This window comes from Nannospalax galili, unplaced genomic scaffold, assembly GCF_000622305.1.
Source record: "Nannospalax galili isolate Female #2095 unplaced genomic scaffold, S.galili_v1.0 scaffold161, whole genome shotgun sequence".
NCBI classification, from domain to species: domain Eukaryota; kingdom Metazoa; phylum Chordata; class Mammalia; order Rodentia; family Spalacidae; genus Nannospalax; species Nannospalax galili.
In genome coordinates this window covers 3,684,699-3,704,467 of record NW_008348586.1, presented here as the reverse complement: position 1 = coordinate 3,704,467, position 19,769 = coordinate 3,684,699, and the positions used below count along the sequence as shown (strand labels likewise).

The 19,769-nt window shown below is 42.2% G+C and overlaps 1 protein-coding gene across 2 annotated transcripts; it reads left to right on the top strand.

Moving 5' to 3' along the window:
• Nucleotides 1–1,523: 1,523 nt before the first annotated feature.
• Pcgf6 (polycomb group ring finger 6) lies at nucleotides 1,524–19,496 on the top strand. 2 transcript variants are annotated; one of them, XM_008845678.3, is made up of 10 exons: nucleotides 1,528–2,005; nucleotides 3,000–3,099; nucleotides 3,185–3,281; nucleotides 3,975–4,030; nucleotides 4,125–4,184; nucleotides 5,374–5,482; nucleotides 6,624–6,651; nucleotides 8,836–8,934; nucleotides 13,382–13,468; nucleotides 18,406–19,496. In XM_008845678.3, the coding sequence occupies exons 1-10, from the start codon at nucleotides 1,637–1,639 to the stop codon at nucleotides 18,460–18,462; spliced, it is 1,062 nt and encodes a 353-aa protein (XP_008843900.1). In that variant the 5' UTR covers nucleotides 1,528–1,636; the 3' UTR covers nucleotides 18,463–19,496. The 2 variants fall into 2 exon arrangements, with proteins under 2 accessions (XP_029425520.1, XP_008843900.1); XM_029569660.1 differs by lacking the exon at nucleotides 13,382–13,468 and having other exon boundaries at nucleotides 1,524–2,005.
• Nucleotides 19,497–19,769: the final 273 nt, after the last annotated feature.

Genomic DNA, 19,769 nt, shown 5'->3' with positions numbered 1-19,769 from the left:
GTCTTAGCACCCTTGTCAAGTGTCTTATGTGAGGGTTTATTTTAGTCTGAACTCTCAATTCTTCCAATTGAACTTGTGATTCTTGTTTTTTATTAGTTGGTTTTATTTGGATTTTTAGATTTTAATTATTTTTATTTTATGCGTGTGAATGTAATGGGTGCATGTAGGTAGATGCACCCGTGTCATGCAATGACCACGGACGTCAGAAGAAGGCATCAGATCCCCTGGAACTAGAGTTATGGACCGTTGTCAGCTGCCATGTGGGTGCTGGGAATTGAACCCCTGTCCTCTACAAGAGCAATCAGTGCTCTTAACCTCTGAACCATCTCTCCAGCCCCTGGTTTTAAAAAATAATAATAATAATTTAAGGGGAAAAAAAGATTTACTTTGGCTCATGGTTTCAGTGGGATTTTTGTAGGTCAGGAGTGTGTGACATGGCCCCTCACAACAGTTGAACCAGGAAGCAGAAAGTTCAGGCCAGGACAAGAAGTGCATATAACTTTCAAACCTGCCCCCAGTGACTATCCTACTTCAGCTAGTTAGACCACACAACCAAAAACAGGACCACCAGCTGCAGTCAAGTGTTCAAACATACAAACCTGTGGAGAGATAGGCTCATAGCATTTCATAATGAAAAAGTGCTTAGTCCAACTTTAAGAAGCCTCCAAGCATTAACAGTCTCAACATTGTTCCGAAGTCCAAGTACAGTAGCACCTGCCTGGAGTGGGTAAGGGTTTCTTGAGTCTTTTTTTTTTTTGTCCTTTTTGAAACAGGATATTACTATGTTGCTCAGGCTGGTCTTAAACTCCTAGACTCTGATGTTCCTTCTACCTCAGCCTCCAGAATACTGCAACTAAGAAGCAGGTCACCACACTTGGCTATTCTTATTGAGGCTGTCCTCCAACTTTGTTCTAATTTTTTAGGATTGTTTTGGTTACACTGGGTCATTTTAAAAAAAAATATTTTATTTATTATTTTTATTTTATGTGTATGAGTGTTTTGCCTGCATGTATGTATGTGCACCACGCGTATTCCTGGTGCCCACTGAGGTCAGAAGAGGGCTTTGGGTCCCCTGAAACTGGAAATTACAGACAGTATGAGCTATTATGTGGCTGGTGAGCTTGGTCCTCTGCAACAGCAGACATTCTCTTAATCGCTGAGCCAGCTCTCCAGGGTTCTTTGTCCCACTTTGTTTTTTAGATAAAGTTTTGCCACGAAGCCAGCCTTAACTTGGATGAATGCAATTTGACACGGAAGAAAAAAGTCATTAATACTGGAATTGAAATCATTAGTATTCCTACAGCAACACCACGCGGTATGTGGAGTTCAGTGAATAAGCTGATGCAGGTAAAATACTGAAACAGAATTTTAGTGGTTTTGAAAAGTGGGTGACAAGCGCGTCAAGCCCCTACAAGGAAAACTGGGTGGGATTCCTTCGAGGTGTGGCCCACAAGCCCCGCCCCCTCATCTGCGCCGCTCCGCTTCACCTAGGCGCTCCGGAGGTAAACCACATTTCCCAGCGCCCCCTGCAGACCTCCCGCGCCTGCGCACTGGAGCCAAAGGGGCTCGTGCGGAACTCCCGCGCTAGCCGCTCGCCTCGCCTCGAACCCTCCTCGCAGAGTTTCTGTCGCCCGCCATGGAGGAGGCTGAGGCGGATGCTGGGGAAAACTCGCACGCCAAGGCCGAGAAGGCTGTGGCCGTGGCCACGCCGCCGCCGCCGCTGCCTCCCGTCTCCCCACCCGCCCTCACCCCGCCGCCGGCAGCCCGTGAGGAGGGCCCGGCGTCCCTGCCTGAGGCTGGCGCCCCTGGCTGCTCCGGCCCTCGGGCCCCGGAGCTGGAACCCATGCACAGCCTGGGCCGCTTGAGAGGCCGCTTCGAGGACTACGATGAAGAGTTGGAAGAGGATGAGGAGCTGGAGGAAGAGGAGGAAGAGGAGGAGGAGGAGATGAGCAACTTCTCGCTGAGGCTGGAGTCAGGGCGGCCGGAATCCGAGGACGAGGAGGAGGTATTGATGAGCCGGGCCGCCGGATGTAGGGCAAGACATGCCTCGCCGCTGCTGCGGTCACTTGGTGTAGACCTCCATCCCCGCCCGCCCAGGCGTGGTCGAGTCATTTGTCCGGACCCTGCAGATCACTTTGGACGCACTGCCCAACCCCTCCAGCTCCCTCCCCTTCATTCTGTGAAGAATTGCTAAGGTTCTGCATGCCTTGGAAGGCTTGGACGACTAGGGTGCCATGAATCTGTCCTCCACGAGTTGGACGGGGATATAGTTACTTTCTGCGGGGTGTAGAGAGAGTGGTAAATTCTTAACCAATTCACTCTCTAATCATGGAAAATTTTGTTTGTTTGTTTGTTGTTTTTAAATAACGTGGTAGCAGATACGGAAAAGTTTGTCCATTTTTGTAAGTAATGTATAAAGGTACCACGGAGCTGGGGATACGGCTCAATTGGTAGAATGCTTCCCTGGCGTGTACGAGGCCCTGGGTTCCATCCTCAGCGCTGCATAAACAGGCATGATGGTGGACTTAAGTAATCCCAGCACTCATAGATAGCACTGGGGAAGGTGGAGGCAAGAGGATCGGAAAGAAGTTCCAGTCTTCCTCGGTTACCTAGGGAGTTCCAGTCTAGACTGAGCTAGGAACTCTGTCTACAGCAACAAAAAGCCGGTGTCCCTCACAATATATGCCAGAGAATTGGGATCCTTTTGACACAATGCTTTATATTAGGTTTTTGTAAATTTCAGCAGTGTTTGAAGGGTTGGAGGTATAACTAAATCATCACATTGCTTATAATGAAATCTTGAGCTTAGGACTTAAATTGGTTTGTTTGAAATGAGGCCTTGCTGTGTTGACCTAGGGTAGTTTTGAACTCCTGGGTCCAAAAGATCCTTCTGTTTCAAATGAGCAAGTGGAAGTAAAAGCACAGACTGCCTCACCCAGGTGGGTTATATATTTAAGGTGAATGCTTGTATTCTAAAACTATTACCATTGCATTTACAGCGCCTGATTAATCTTGCTGAGCTGACCCCATACATCTTGTGTTCCATTTGCAAAGGTTACTTAATAGATGCAACTACCATTACAGAGTGTCTTCATACCTGTAAGCATAGTTTACCTTTCTGAATATTAAAAAATTTTGAAATGTCGTTAAAGCATCCTAATTTAAACCTTTTCTTTTCCAACAGTTTGTAAAAGCTGCATTGTAAGACATTTTTACTATAGCAACAGATGTCCAAAATGCAACATAGTAGTCCATCAGACACAACCTCTTTATAATATAAGGTAAGAAAAATATATATACATAACAATTATTTTAGGGTTTTATTTCTTGAAACCTTAACACTGTGTAGTAGGCAATAAATTCTTGACTGACCTCCATCAAAATTAGAAAAAAGGGCACAACATAAGAAATGTGTGTAGAGCTCTGATAATCTGCTGGAGATTTTCAAAGAGCAGGTGGCAGCTGGGGGAAGAAAAGGGAAAGAAGTGAAACCAAACAGGCTTTTTCTTCTTGAATATTTTAATGAGCTAATGGAAATAGTGTCAGCCTCTCATTTTCATGTTACACTATTTAGATTGTTCTTTTAGAAGTAATGCCTGAGCAAACTAGATCAAGTTTTCATTTCATACTGCTTCTTTGGAGAAGAAAAGGGATAACTAACTTTCATTCACTCAGCAAATACTATTAAATCTATATTACCTTCATAAAAGACTACTTTGTAGATGGGATAGTATACAAAAGTTAAAATATAGTCCTTGTCCTCAAAATCACATTCTTACTTAGATCACGGAATAGTGAACTGTTCAAGTATCTATTGAGTACTTATAATTATATGATTCCTTGAGGTTTACTCAGGTGAAGTATATTTTAGGCAAGGAGATATCTGCCCCTGAGAAAAAACATGGTTAGTTCACTTTGAACCCAGGTTCATTTTTCTTAATTCTGAGATATTCTTCATTCTTTCCTCTTATTAGGTTGGACCGACAGTTACAAGACATAGTGTACAAATTAGTGAGCAATCTAGAGGAAAGTAAGTTTCTTTTATTACTTAGTTGCAGATCCGAGCATCTCTTAACTACTAGTTACATTTTAAATGTAATTTAGTCTGTGTTTTACTTTTTTAGGAGAAAAAAAGCAAATGCATGATTTCTATAAAGAAAGAGGTCTGGAAGTACCTAAACCTGGTAAGTTTGGGTATGTACCATAATGTATGCATAGATTTAAAAAATAGTGATTTCATAAAATCTGTGCCCTTTGAGATTCTGTCCTAGTTTTCTTTCTGTTGCTATGATAAAATACCCTGACAAAATCTAGAAGAGAGGTTTTATTTATCTCATAGTTCCAGCCCATCATTGCTGGGAGTCAAGGCAGCAGGAACTCAAAGCAACTGGTCCTATCACATCCACACTCAAGAGCAGAGAGAAACAAAGTAATACATGCTTGCCTGCTACACAGCTCACTTTCTCCTCCTTTATACAGTCTAGGACCCAAACCCTGGAAATGGTGCTGCCCACTTTGTTTTTGATCTTTGGAGATGTGCTCCCTGTAGCCCCTGCCAACCTGGAATTCAATATGTAGCCCAGACTGGCCTAGAACTCAGAGGGATCAACCTACCTCTGCCTCCCTAGTGCTGAGATTAAAGGCCAGTGCCACCACTCCCTGGTTCACATATCAATTAATAAATTTAAGAAAATCCCTCATAGGCCTGCCCACAGGCTAACCCAATCTAGACAATCCCTCACTAAGACTATCTTCCCTTCGGTGAGGTGGTGTGCACCTAATCCCAGCATTCAGGAGGCAGAGGCAGAGGCAGGTGGATCTCTGTGAGTTCAAGGCCAACCTGGTCTATATTGCAAGTTCCAGGCCAGCTGGGGCTACAGGGAGCCCCTGTCTGAAAAAGACCAAAAAAAAAAAGGACTGTCTTCCTAGATGATTGTAGTTTGTATTGACAAGCAAAACTAACCACAGGTGTTTTTTTGGAACTAGCTAGTTATATCATCAAAGAGAAGTATCTTGGAGGTAATGTAATAAAATCCAATTTAATAGTTCACATCTTCATTTATTTATTATGTGTGTGCATGTGCAGGGATCAGAGGACAACTTTTGGGAGTCAGTTCTTTCCTTCCACCATGTGGGTCCTGGGTCAAACTCAGGTTGTCTTGTACTGGCAGAGCCATTATGCCAGCCGTAATTTCATTTGTTTTGACAGATTAGCTGATGTTATTAAGGGAAATTTGATCAAGAGCTTTATGACCTTTTAGTCCGTATAGTTGTAATACCTGTGTAACTGGTTTTTCAAAGATCTCAACTTATAACTTTTAAAAATCCTAAATCAGCTTTTTTTGGGGGGTGGGGGGGGGGTCTCTTAAATAGCTGCTCCACAGCCAGTCCCTTCAAGCAAAGGAAGAGCTAAGAAAGCCCTAGAATCAGTATTCCGTATTCCACCTGAACTTGATATGTCTTTATTACTGGAATTCATTGGGTGAGTAACATAAAAATCCACAATTTATTTATTTAGTTTTGGTGTTCTCCTTATTGAGCCCACAATTGCCTGAAACTCTGTGTAGGCTAGCTCACCTCAAATTCTAGATCCTCATGTCTGAGAGTCTTCCAAATATTGGGACTATAGGCATGTGCCACAAGACCTAGCTCAAAAAAAGTCCGAACAATTATGAAATTATTCAAACATTATTGACATCTCTTTAAGAATTAAGTATGAGGGGCTGGAGAGATGGCTCAGTAGTTAAGAGTACTGACTGTTCTTGCAGAGGACCTGGGTTCAGTTCCCAACACCTACATGGTGGCTAGCAGTTGTCTGTAACTCCAGTTCCAGTGCCCTCTTCTGACCTTCACGGGCATTACACAGACATGGTGTACTTTACACATGTAGACTAAACACTCTTACACATAAAAATAAATACAATTATACAATAGTGAAGATTTAGAAAAAGATTTTAAAAGTAACACAGTAGTTGGGGTGTGGTGGTGCACCCTTTAATCCTAGTACTCAGGGTAGAGACAGATGGATATCTGAGTTTTGGGACTATAGGGTGAGATGCTGTCTCAAAACAAACAAAAAAACTCAATCACAACTGGATTTAACTGCTTTTGTTTTACCACTAGGTGGCAGAAGTGACAATTATATTTGTTGCACAAAGATTTAGATGACCATATTTTAAATTAAAATAAGACTGGGCTTGGTAGTACAGACCTGTAGCCCAGCACTCTGGAGGTGGAGGCAGGAGGGATTAGGAGTTCAAGATCACCCTTAGCTACAAAGCGAATTCCAGGTCAGCCTGGGCTACTTGAGACCCTATCTCAAAGATAACCAAAAAAACTGGAGCTGATGAGATGATTCAAGGGGTAAAGGTGAATTGCCTGATTTTGGTCCCTGGAACATACAGGAGAAAATCTAGTCCTTTAAGTTGCCTTCTGACTGCCACAAGAGCAGCACCATGGCACAAGCAGCCCCTGTCCCACACTGAAAATAAATTAAGGAACAACATTTTTAAGTTAAAATGAATTGCTTCCTCTGAAATGTTCATATTGTTATTTTTCTCATATTGATTAAGCATATAATTTAACGTATGAAATATTGATTAACCTTTCCTTCATTTTTTTAGTGCTAATGAAGACTCCAGACATTTTAAGGTATTTCATTTTTCAATCATAAGGATTCTGTAGGTAAAAATTTTGAGTAAGATTAGCTACCAAGTAGAGATTATCTTCACTTGCAATAGGAATATTTGATAAATAAGTTATTGAAATATGTTCATTCGACAATAATGTTATATTAGTTTCTGAGGGTGAATTATTAAGTAAGAATTTGGTACTCAAAACAGTGATATAAGGAAAATAAATTTTAAAATGACACATTATATTAATCTGGTAAATTTTTTACAGTTTTTTTGTGTGTTGCCTCTGGTTGCTACAATGCTTTCCTAGAGTGCATGAAGCCGTGGGTTAGATCCCCAGCACCACAAACTGTGAGATTGCATACACCTGTGATCCCAGCACTTCTGAGGTTACATATCAAGTTTCAGAGTACTGGAATAGTTTTAGGGTTTTGTGGTTTTGAGATAGGATCTCATTCTGTAACCTAGGCTAAACTGGAACTCATCAGGTAGCCCCTGATGGCTGTGGGCTTCAATCTCCCAAGTGTTGGCACTATAAGTATGAGTCACCATGCCTAGCAACTTCGTTTTAAATAGAGGAAAATTGGTCCAGGAGGCAAGGGGTATACACAATTGAGTTTTGGTCAAAATGTGGTCTGGTCAATCATTATCTTAGTTTTGGCTCTTTAAGGTAGTTCAGAGTAACCCTTATTGTTTGAGGGGACTGTCCAGTTCCCTTGAGTTACTAGTTGAAGTGTTCTTATAGTGGGTGATCTGTCTGTGAGGCTCTGTTGTACCTAAGAATCTAAGGTGACTGCCCTTTTACTGGAGACTTTCAGGGATCTTTTGGGGATGTGGAACAGGGTATTGTAAAAGCTTACAAGGGGCTGGAGAGATGACTCAGCAGTTAGAGCACCTACTGCTCTTGCATAGGACCAGAACTTGGTCCAGTACCCCAAGTTGGGCAACTCACAAATGCCTGTAACTCCAGCTCTAGAGGATTTGATGCCCTCTTCTGGGCTCTGCAAGCACCTGTACTTGTGCACATACCCACACACAGACACATGAATACACATAATTTTTTAAAAATGAATAAATCTGAGGTTGGAGAGATGGCTCAGTGGTTAAGAACACTGGCTGCTCCTGCAGAGGATCCCAGGTCAGTTCCTAGAACCCACATGACAACTAACTGTTTATTCAGTTCTGGGGGATCCAGTGCCCTCTTCTGGCCTCCATGGGCATTGTTTTCAAAATACTCACAAAAATAAATTAAGGCCCAACACTCGGGAGGTAGAGGCAGGCGGATATCTGTGAATTCAAGGCCAGCCTGGTCTACATAGTGAGTTCCAGGACAGCTGGGGCTACAGGGAGACCCAGCTTCAAAAAGACAAAAAAAAAAAGAAGGGGAAAATTTTTTTATTTTTTTGAGATACTCTCTCATACTGTAGAATAGGCTGAACTGGAACTCAGGTCAGTTTTCCTGCCTCAGCCTCCAGTATGCTGGGATTATTACTACAGATTTTTTTTTTTTTTTTTTTTTGAGATGGGACAGCCTGGGCAATATATGGAGATCCTAACTCCAGCTCCTAGGCTCAAGTAATCTTCCTGCCTCCACCTTGCAAGTAGCTGGAACTATAGGCATGTGCTGTCTTTCCAGCTGTTATGAATTACGTGATCTTCCTGAGCCATCCTCTCCTAAGTAGTTGGACCTGCAGGTAGGCACCATAATGTGTGCATTTTTTTGTCCTGTAACAGAATGTCAACTGTGTAGACCAGGCTGATCTTGAATTCATAATCCTACCTCTGCCTCCCAAGAACAGGGAAAGATAAGGAACTGGAGAGATGGCCCAGTGATGAAGAACACTGACCATTCTTGCAGAGGGCCCAGGTTCCATTCTCAGAGCACATATGGTTGGTAACAATTGTTAGCCTCCAGTTCCAGGGCATCTAATGCCTTCTGACCTCCACAAACTTGTATGACGTGGTTGTACTTACACTCTTATAGGCAACAAACACATAATATAAAACTTTTTTTTTTTTTGGTCTTTTTGAGGCAGGGTCTCCCTGTAGTAGCAGCTGTCCTGGAACTCGCTGTGTAGACCAGGAGATCCGCCTGCCACTGCCTCCCAAGTGCTCTAAATTTTGCTTTAAATTTTGCACATTTTATGTATGTTATATACTTACATAATCTGAAAATAGTCTTCACTATCTGTTTTTGTAGCCATTGGAAAAGAAGTTTGTCCGAGTTTCAGGAGAAGCAACTATTGGGCATGTAGAAAAATTTCTCAGAAGGAAAATGGGTCTTGATCCAGCTTGTCAGGTATAGTACATGTATGTAAAAGGAAAGGTGAGGTTTGAAGACTACCTTTGAAGTATTGAAGAAAGAACTATCACTAGGGTCATGTAGTGGCTTTTTTATGATGCTATAAATATTGTGATTGCCAATTGAATACTAATACACGCTAATTCCCACCCCAACTATTTTCTTTTTTGAGACCGGGTCTCCCTGTAACCACAGCTGTCCTGGAACTCCTTATATAGACCAGGCTGGCCTTGAACTCCCAGAGATCCACCTTCCTCTGCCTCCTGAGTGCTGGGATTAAAGGCATGCCCCACCATGCCCTTTTTTTTTTGGTCTTTTTGAGACAGGGTCTCCCTGTAGCCCCAGCTGTCCTGGAACTCACTATGTTGACCAGGCTGGCCTTAAACTCACAGAGACCCACCTCACTAGTGCTGGGATTAAAGGCGTGTGCCACCATTCCCAGCTACCCTCCAATTCTTATTGCCATTGAGGACCTACATGCACCACATGTGTACAATGCCCATGGAGGTCAGAAGAGGGTGTCAGATCCACTGGAACTGGAGTTACAGGTGGTTGTTGGCTGCCACGTTACTGGGAACTGAACCCTGGTCCTCTTGAGAGAGCATCTTAACTGCTGAGTCCAGCCTGTGATAATCATTTCTTGGTATCAGGAAAAACTGGAGATGGGAATCATAACAGGCTTCTATAGCCTCACTTCTGTTTATTATCCATTTTTTCTTCAGAAGGCATCCTCAATAGGTATATAACAAGGAAGCTCAGAATACCTTGAAAATGGAAATGCCTATTAGAGACCTTTTTTTTTTTTTTTTAAGACAGGGTCTCCCTGTAGCCTCATTTGACTCTTGGAACTGGGTATGTAGTCTCTCTACCTTCCAAGTGCTGGGATTAAAGTGTGTGCTACCATGCCTGGTGGGTTTTTGGAGGTTTTTTTTTTTTTTTTTTTTTTTTTGTCCTTTTGAGACAGGCTCTCCCTGCAGCCTCAGCCTGCCTAGAACTCACTATGTAGACCAGGCTGGCCTTGAATTCACAGAGATCCACCTGCCTCTGCCTCCCCCTCTTGAGTGCTTGGGATTAAAGGTGTGGAACACCTAGATTCTGGAGAGATGACTCAATGATTAAAAGCACTGGCTATTCTTGAAGAGGACCTGGGTTCCGTTTTCAGCACCCACATAGTGGCTAACAACTTCTGTAACTCTAGTTTCAGCCACCCTCTTCTGGCCTCTGGGCATTGCATACATAACATGAATGTACTCACACACATAAAGGCAAAACACTCAGACAATAAATATATATTTTTTTTTTCGGTCTTTTTGAGACAGGGTTTCCCTGTAGTCCCAGCTGGTCTAGAACCAACTTTGTAGACCAGGCTGGCTTTGAACTCATAAAGATCTGCCTGCCTCTACCTCCCAAGTGCTGGAATTAAAGGCCTGAGCCACTACCCCAGCATAAAACATTTTTAAAGATCTACTTGCATAATATTTTCTTGTAAAATGGAAAACCTCAAGCCTTTTTAGGCTATTGAAAAATAAAATGTCCTCATAATTTTAGTTATGTGGGTTGACAGTGTTTGGGAGGCAGAGGCAGGCAGGTTTTTGTGAGTTTGAAGCCAGCCTGGTCTACACAGTGAGTTCCAGGCCAACCAGGGCTACGTAGTGAGACCCTGTCTCAAAAAATTAAATAAAGAGGGAAACCTAATACTAATTTTGAGCTTGGCAGTCAGATTTCTTAAATCACCAAGTATGATGCATATACTTGGGCATTGTGGCCAACGTGGTAGTGCACACCAATAATTCTAGCACTTGGAAGGTGGATGGAAACAGGAAGAGCTGGAACTCAAGGCCAGCCTCAGCTACATAGGGAGTTTGAAACTAGCTTGAGTTACATGAGACTCTGTCTCAGAAACAACAAAAGGTTGTCCCATGGCCTCCACATGTCTACCCAAACTCAATACAACACACACCTGGATATTTTCATCTCTGCATATTGAATATGTGTGTATGTGTACATACATGTGCATGTAGGAATGCTGCAGTACATGTATAGAGGCTGGGGAACAACCTTTGGAAGTCGGTACTCTCCCTCTTTTAATGGAGTCTGGGGATGGAACTCAGATGGTCAGACTTTCTCTCTGTAAGCACTTTCACCTGCTGAACCATTTTTGCCAGCCCAGTTATTTTTATTTATTTAACTTTTCTTTGGTCTTTTGAGACAGTGTCGGCCTGGAGCTCACTATATAGACCAGACTGGCCTTGAACTCGCAGAGATCCTCCTGTCTCTGCCTCCCAAGTGCTGGGACTACAGGTGCGCACCACCACCCGTGCAGTACCTGCGGAGGACAGAAGAGGCTGTTGGATCCCCTGGAACTGGAGTTATAGACAGTTGTTAGCTAACATGTGGGTGCTATGATTCAAACCCCGGTCTTCTGCAAGAACAACCAGTGTTCTTAACCACTAAGCCATCTGTCCAGCCCCAGAATTCAACATTTTATCATTTAGAAATACAATTATGAGCTGGGCATGGTGACACAGGTCTTTAATCCCAGCAGAGGTAGGTGGATCTCTGTGTCTGAAAAAAACCAAAAATTAAAAAAAAAAAAAAAAAAAGAAATACAATTATTTAAAATGGTCTCAACTTTTAATTTTGTCAGTTCCTATCTCTGTTGGTAAATATTCCTCCCTTAGTCTGTTAGTACTTAGCTTGTAATACTCAAATTGGTGTCTCATCAAAATGTTGAAATATTTTCTGGAAAGATGGCTCAGTGGTCAAGAGCACTGGCTGCTCCTGCAGAGGACCCAGGTTTCGTTCCCAGTACCTACACGGCAGCTAACAACTGTTTGTGATTGCACTTCCTGGAGATCCGATGCCTTCTTCTGGCTCTGTAGGTACACATGGGTACACTTACATACATGCAGGCAGAATACTCATACAAATAAAAGGTTGAAATAATAATGATAAAGGGGGGCTAATAGATGGCTCAGTGGTTGAGCACTTGCTTTTGCAGAGGACCTGAGTCGGTTCCCTGAACCCAGGGGCTCCAACTTCTTCTGGCAGCTGGTACTTCACCAGTGTGGTGCACCTACATAAATGTAAGCAGAACACTCAAAAAAAATGAAAATAAATCTTAAAATGATAAAGATTATCAAAGATAGAAGCCCATTTGTGACTTCAGTTCAAGCTTTCTAAATTCTAGAGATGATAAATAATGGGCTACTTTTTGTGCTTGCATTTGTACAGTACTGAGGATTGAACCCACGAATTCACACATGCTAGGCAAATGTTCTGTCACTGAGCTCACCTCCATCTCCTAGTGTGTATTTTTTTTTTTTTTTTTTTTTTTTTTTTTTTTTGAGATAGGGAATCGATATTAACAAAGACTGGCCTAGAACTTACCATGTACTCCCTGTTGACCTTGAACTTGGGGCAGTTTTTCTGCCCTAGCATTTTCTTTTTTTGGCCTGGTAGACCAGGCTGGTCTCAGTCTCACAGGTATCTGTCTGCTTCTGCCTCTCAAATACTGGGATTAAAGGTATGGGATACCATACCTGGCCTATGCCTCAGCTTCTTGAGCCCTGGAGTTAACCGGTATATGCTACCCTGTCTAGATCCTAGCCTTTTTCAAAGTTTGAAGACAGAATCTTGTTGAGTTGCCCAGGCTAGCTTCCAACCTTTTATTCTGTGCCTCCTGAATGGGAACCACAGGCATTTGCCAAACAAGCATGAGGACCTTAGTTCATAGTTCTCTGTAAAAGCCAGGCCTGGCAGGGCATGCCTGTAACTGAAACATTTGAGGCAGAGATATATGAATGCCCTGAGCTCACTGGTCAGTCATCTTAACAAATTGGTGAGCTCCAGGTTCAGTGAAGAGACCTTGTCTCAAAGAATAAGGTGGAGAGTGATACAGGACACCCAACATCAATCTCTGGGCTTCATGTCTATGTACATGTGCACACACACAAAGAGAATGCTTCATCTAGTTTTTAAAAATTTACTGTAGCTGGGTGTGGTGGTGCACGCCTTTAATCCCAGCACTTGGGAGGCAGAGGCAGGTGGATCTCTGTGAGTTCAAGGCCAGCCTGTTCTAAATAGTGAGTTCCAGGCCAGCTGGAGCTACAGGGAAACCCTGTCTCAAAAAGACAAGACAAAAAAAATTTACTGTAATACTGAGCTGGGCATGGTAGCACACGCCTTTAATCTCAGCACTCAGGAGGCAGAGGCAGGTGGATCTCTGTGAGTTGGAGGTGAGCCTGGTCTCCATAGCAAATCCAGGCCAGCTTGGGGCTACAGGGAGACCCTGTCTCAAAAAGACAAAAAAATATCACAATTAGCCACCGTGCCCAGCTAAAAAACATTTCTTACTATAATATAACTAAATCTACTCTGGAAGAAATTATGCCAATTTTCCCCCTTCATTTCTTTGGATGATGACCCTATTGTTTTTCCATAGGTAGATATCATCTGTGGTGATCACTTGCTGGAACGGTACCAAACACTACGGGAAATCCGACGTGCAATAGGTGATACAGCAATGCAGGTAGTTCTCAGACTTTATCAGCCTTTGACTGTTTAATGAATGACAAAGGCTCTATGTTGAGCTGAGGATGTAGCTCAGTTGGTAGAGTGCTTGCCTAGTGTTCATGAAACCCTAGATATGATCCCTAGCACTGTATAAATTAAATGTGGTAGCACAGATCTGATGCTAGCACTCAGGAAGTGCTAGCAAGAGGATCAGAAGTTCAAGGTTGTCCTTAGCTACGTAGCAAGTTTGAGGCTAGCCTGGGTTATATAGGCTACAAATAAGTTTAGCTAATAATTAAGGGCTCTTAACTGTGTGTCAAGAGCTATTTTAAGTGACTTGTATGGGTTACTTCATTTACTTTCATTTCTTATCTATGGAGTATTTCTCTCCCCCTTTTTGGGGAGTGGTACTGGGGTTATCACTGAACTGTATCTCTTCCCATTCTTTACTTTTGTTTTGAGATATCACTAAAATGACTGGGCTGCCCATGAACTTGGTTGGTAGTCCTGGTGGGCCTTGCATTTGTGGTCTACCTTAGGCTCCCAAGTATTGGGGATTGCAGGTCTTGCCTACCAGTCCCTACTTTCCTGTTTTAAAGATACTTATTGAGGGACATATGTTCTGAGATAAGCATCATTAGGCAGTTTCATTTGTGAACATCATAGGTTTGCCTAGATGGTATAGCCCATTGTATACCTAGACTGAATTATAATCTTATAAGATTTAGAGATTTACATACCATTTATAGCTCAGTAGGTTAGAAGTTAACTATTTTGGTTTAATTAACCTATAATGTGAGTAATACTATAATGTAAAGTCTTTTGGTCAGTATAATTAGCAATTCTACAATTTTAATGTAAAAGCAAGCTAGAACTTTTAATGAAGAGATAAACAAAATATTCTAATGTATCTTTCATCCTAGAATGATTTTTTTAAAATGAGCTATATGGCAAATTGGTAGAAGCATAATTGCCTATTTTCAGTTGATTGAGTAGAGCACCTACTTATTGTATACTACAGGGCCAGGCATGGTAGCACACACTTTTAATCCCAGGATTTGGAAGGCAGGCTGATCTCTGAGTTTGAGGACAGCATGGTTTACATAGTGATCAGGGCTAGGGCTGTATAATGAGACCCTAACTCACACAAAAAAAGATAGGATACAGAATATTGTGTTAATTATCTTATTAGTGTTACATATGTAATTCCTTGGAAGCAGAAAAGTACACGCATCTACTCTTATGTGTGTAGACAGGTCATAATTGAAAATTGTGAGACTAGCTGACTTTGATCCCACAGAGATCCACCTGCCTCTACTTTCTGAGTGCTGGGATTAAAGGCATGAGCCACTGTGCTCAGCTTAAATTTTAAAATATTAATTATCTTATTAGTGTTACATATGTAATTCCTTGGAAGCAGAAAAGTACACGCATCTACTCTTATGTGTGTAGACAGGTCATAATTGAAAATTGTGAGACTAGCTGACTTTGATCCCACAGAGATCCACCTGCCTCTACTTTCTGAGTGCTGGGATTAAAGGCATGAGCCACTGTGCTCAGCTTAAATTTTAAAATAATATTTTTTTTTTTATATATGTGTATGAGTTTATTGCCTGCCTGTATGTAAGTGCACCTGTGTTGTGCAGTGCTCACAGAGGTCAGAAGAGGGTGTCAGATCCCCTTTAACTAGAGTTACAGATACATGGATAGTTGCTAGCCACCACCTGGGTGCTGGAAACCAAACCCAGGTCCTCTGTAAGAACAGCCATTGCTCTTAACCACTGAACTGTCCAGCTCCAAGGCTTAATCCCAGCACCCAGGAGGCAGAAGCAGGCAGATCTCTGTGAGTTCAAGGCCAGCCTGGTCTACGTAGTGAGTTCCAGGACAGCTGGGACTACAGGGAGACCCTGTCTTAAAAAGACCAAAAAAAAAAAAAAAAAAAAAAATTATGTGTATTGATTGTTTTGTCTATATGTGTGTGTGTTTTTAATGTGACTTCATTATGAGGGTACCAGGCATGTGGTACACAACATATATACAGGCAAAGCACATATACATAACATAAAAACAAATCTTTTAAAAAATGTTACTACTATTAGTGCTAGAGATTGAACCCAGGACCTCATGCATGTTGAGTATGTGCTCTGTTCCTGAGCTATAACATATAGTTCCAACCCTCTCTCTTTCTCTCTCTCTCTCTCTTTCTTTTTTTTTTTCTTTCTCCCTGCCTCTCTTTCTTCCCTTTCTGTTTTTGGTCTTTGAGGTGGGGGGGGTTGGTTCTTATTGAGACGGTCTCCCTGTAGCCTCAGCTGGCCTGGAACTCACTATGTAGACCAAGCTCACTTCAAACCTACAGAGATCTGCTTGCCTCTGTCTCCTGAGTGCTGGGACCACCACACCTGGCTTTTTTTGGTTTGTTTTCTTTGGTCTGTTTTATTGTTGTTTTGGTCTTTTTGAGACAGGGTCTCCCTGTAGCCTCAGCTGTCCTGCAACTCATTATGTAGACCAGGCTGGTCTTGAACGCACAGAGATCCACCTGCCTCTGCCTCCCGAGTGCTGGGATTAAAGGCGTGCGCCACCACGCTCGGCTGTTATTTTTTCTAATATTTTATTTATTATTTTTATTTTATGTGTATGAGTATATTATCTACATGTATGTGAGAGCACCTGTGTCATGCAGTGCCGTGGAGGTCAGAAGAGGGCTTCAGATTCCCCTGGAACTGGAGTTAAGGATGGTTTGTAGCCACCATGTAGGTTCTGGGAATTGAATCTGGGTCCTCTGCAAGAGCAGTCAGTGCTCTTAACCACTTAATCACTCCAGCCCCTCTTTGGCCTTTTTAAGGCAGTCTCCCTGTAGCAACAACTGGCCTGGAAGTCACTATGGAGACTTGGCTGGCCTTGAACTCACAGATCTGCCTGCCTCTAGCTCCCGAGTGCTGAGATTAAAGGCGTGCGCCACCACGTCCGGCTATTTATTATTTTTATGTGTATGAGTGTTATGCCTGCACGAAGGTAAGTGCACCCGTGTCATGCAGTGCCCACAGAGGACAGAAGAGGCTGTCGGATCCCTGGAACTGGAGTTACAGACACTTGTTAGCTTCCATGTCGGTGCTGGGATTTGAACTCGGGTCTTCTGCAAGAAGTCAGTGTTCTTCACTGCTGAGCCATCTCTCTAGCCCTGGCAATAACTTTGTGTTATTTATCGTATTCATTTATTTATTTATTGAGGTTGTGTGTATTGAGGTCAGAGGACAACTTGGGAGTTTATTCTCCCACCATGTAGATCCTGGAGATCCAACTCAGGTTGTCAGGCTTGGCAGCAAGCTTCCTGCTTAATCATGGCATTGACCCAGAACTTTGGGTTTTAAGCTGAGAGTAGTGGCTCACACCTGTTGTTTTCTCTTTCTTTTCCATTTTGTGTGTGTGTGTGTGTGTGTGTGTGTGCGTGTGCGTGTGCGTGTGCACACAGGTATGAACAGGTTGATGTTTAGAATCTTTCTCTATTCCTTTTCCACTTTATCCATTGAGACAGAATGTCTAAATCAAACCCAGAGCTCACCAGTATGGCTAGTCTTGCTAGCCAACTTGCTCTTGTGGTATCCCTGTCTCCAGCCTTTGGGGCTGAATTACAGGTGAGCTGCTACTCCACCTGGCATTTTATTGAGTTCTGAGGATGCAAACACTAGTCCTTATACTTGGGTGGGAAACAATTTTAACCAACAAGCCATCTCCCTAGCCCAACACTTGTTAATCTCAGTACTGAAGAGGCTGAGACAGGAAGACTGCTATGAGTTTGAAGGCAGTCTCAGCTACGTAGTAGGACCTTGTATCAAACAAAATCAAAAGTAGTTGGAGAGATGGCTGAGCAGTTAAGAGTGCTGGCTACTCTTGCAAAGGACCTGGGTTTGGTTCCCAGCACAGATATGATGGCTAACAACCATCTGTAACTCTAGTTCCAGGAGATACAATGCCCTCCTCTGGTCTTCATAAGGACTGCATATACATGTGCACTTATATACATGCAGGCAAAACATAGAAAGTAACCAAAAACCTCCTGGCTTTAATTGAGTGTGGCAGGAAAGTGTTGAAAAGTTTTAAGCCAAATAGAAGTGACCTAATCTGATTTAATAGTCTATTGTGGTTGGCTAGTGTCTTAGTGTGTTTGGTATCATGTAACAAAATACCTGAGAGTCAGCAACTTATAATAAATTGTATTTGGCACATGATTCTGGTGGCTGAAAAGTCCAAACAGCATAGTCCTGGTGACCACACTGGCTGGGGTCAACCTGGGCGGCATGACTATCTCAGAAAAAAAGAGGCCAGGCATGGTGGGGCACACCTTTAGTCCCAGCACTCAGGTGGCAAAGGCAGGCAGATCTCTGTGAGTTCAAGGCCAGCCTGGTTTACATAGTGAGTTCCAGGACAGCTGGGGCTACAGGGAGACCCTGCCTCAAAAAGACAAAAAAATAGAGGTTTTGGAGCTTTGGCTCAGATGTTAAGAGCTTGTATTGCTCTTCCAGGGGACCGGAGTTTGGTTCCCAGCACCCACATTGGACAGCTCACAATTGCCTATAATAACTCCAGTTACAGGGGATCCAATGCAGTGCACTCACATGCAGACACCACTCACAGACACACATATACATTTAATTAAAAATTAAGGCAGGCGGATCTCTATGAGTTAAAGGCCAGCCTGGTCTACACAGTGAGTTTCAGGACAGCTGGGCTACAGGGAGACCCTGTCTCAAAAAGAAAAAAGAAAAAAAAAAAAAAGTTTTTTAAAAAGACACGTTGATATATGGAGTGCTTGGTGATGCTAGTAAATAGTTAACATTTATCTTCTTTATTTAAAGGATTTCTCATTAGTGTTGAATTATAAGTGCTTTGGTTTGATCATATACTCTACATAACTGGTTTTCAAAGAACATAAAATAATCTTTTTTCCCTTTTCAGGATGGTCTGCTTGTCCTTCATTATGGTCTTGTGGTTTCTCCTCTGAAAATAACTTGAAGATGCAAGGATATATGAGGAGGGAAACAAAGTAGGGCGGCTTCTGCAGGTCTGCATCTCACCAAAGATTCCACAAACCATGCAATCACCACCACTTTGTGCTATTCAAGAGCTAACATCTGTTTTCAGCACCAGGAATCCTAGCATTTGTAGGTACAACTTGAAACAATGAAATGTTTTTGTTTCATTAGAGACTATATGTGAAAAGCACTCAAAACTCAGGGGAAAAATTCAAAACACTGAATTTTAAAATTCCTTATGATTCCTTAGGTTGAATTGTTGCTTCCCATCTTTGAGGTGTATTGTTCATTCTTTTCTCCTTTGTTGAGCTGTATTCCTTTCAAGTTGGTGGCTGGGATCTGCTCTCCAGGATGTATCAGGTGGGCAGTTGTTCTTTCAGAAAAAGCTTTGCTTTTGAAGGGGAAATCCAAAGCCAGTCTAGTAAACCACAATGTGTGCTCTCAGAACCAAAACTACTGGCCATATGTATGTTTTAAATGCTAGTACTATTACTAAAGCAATGTTCAGTTTTAAGATGGATGGATTACATTATGTGGAGAGACTCACCCGTAGAGCTTATGGTTCGTCTTAACATATCTTAAAATTAAGAGGTGCTTCTTTGTGAAGATTTTTAATTTTATTTACATATGTATTAGTGCTGCTGGTATGGTGGTATCAAAATTCCCACAGTGTGGTTGTTGATACCTTGTAAGGGCACTGCTTCTAAAAGGTAACAGGTTTCAGGTGAATCCAGAAGTTTACACAGTACCTACTGACTCCATGTTTAATGTGCGTTTTCTTATTGTCACTGGGATAGAAAAGAGTTTAAGAATTTTGCTTTCATGCGGACTTCAGTTTTAAACATTATTTTGCCTAAAATTAGCATCCTGACACATTCTAAAAAGAGTATTTTATAGAGTTGTTCACAGCAGAAATTCCAAATTGTACAGACAGAAAATTGGACAAAGATTGGCAATTGTTTTGTAAGGAATTCGTGAATTATGCATAAATCCACCATTTAATAAAATTTTTTAGTCAATTTTGAAGTGTGTTGGCTGGATTTTTTTCTTTATTTTTTACATTTATTTTGTGTGTATGTGTATGGGTGTACATGTGCCATAGTGTGTGTGTGTGTGTGTGTGTGTGTGTGTGTGGAGGTCATAGGACAACTTGGAGGTTAGTTCTCTCCTTCGACCCTGTGGGTTCTCGGGTTCAAACTTGGGTAGTCAGGCTTGGCAGCAAGCACCTTTACCCACTGAGTCATCTCAGCAGCCCTTGACTGAATTTTATTTTATTAAATTTATTTT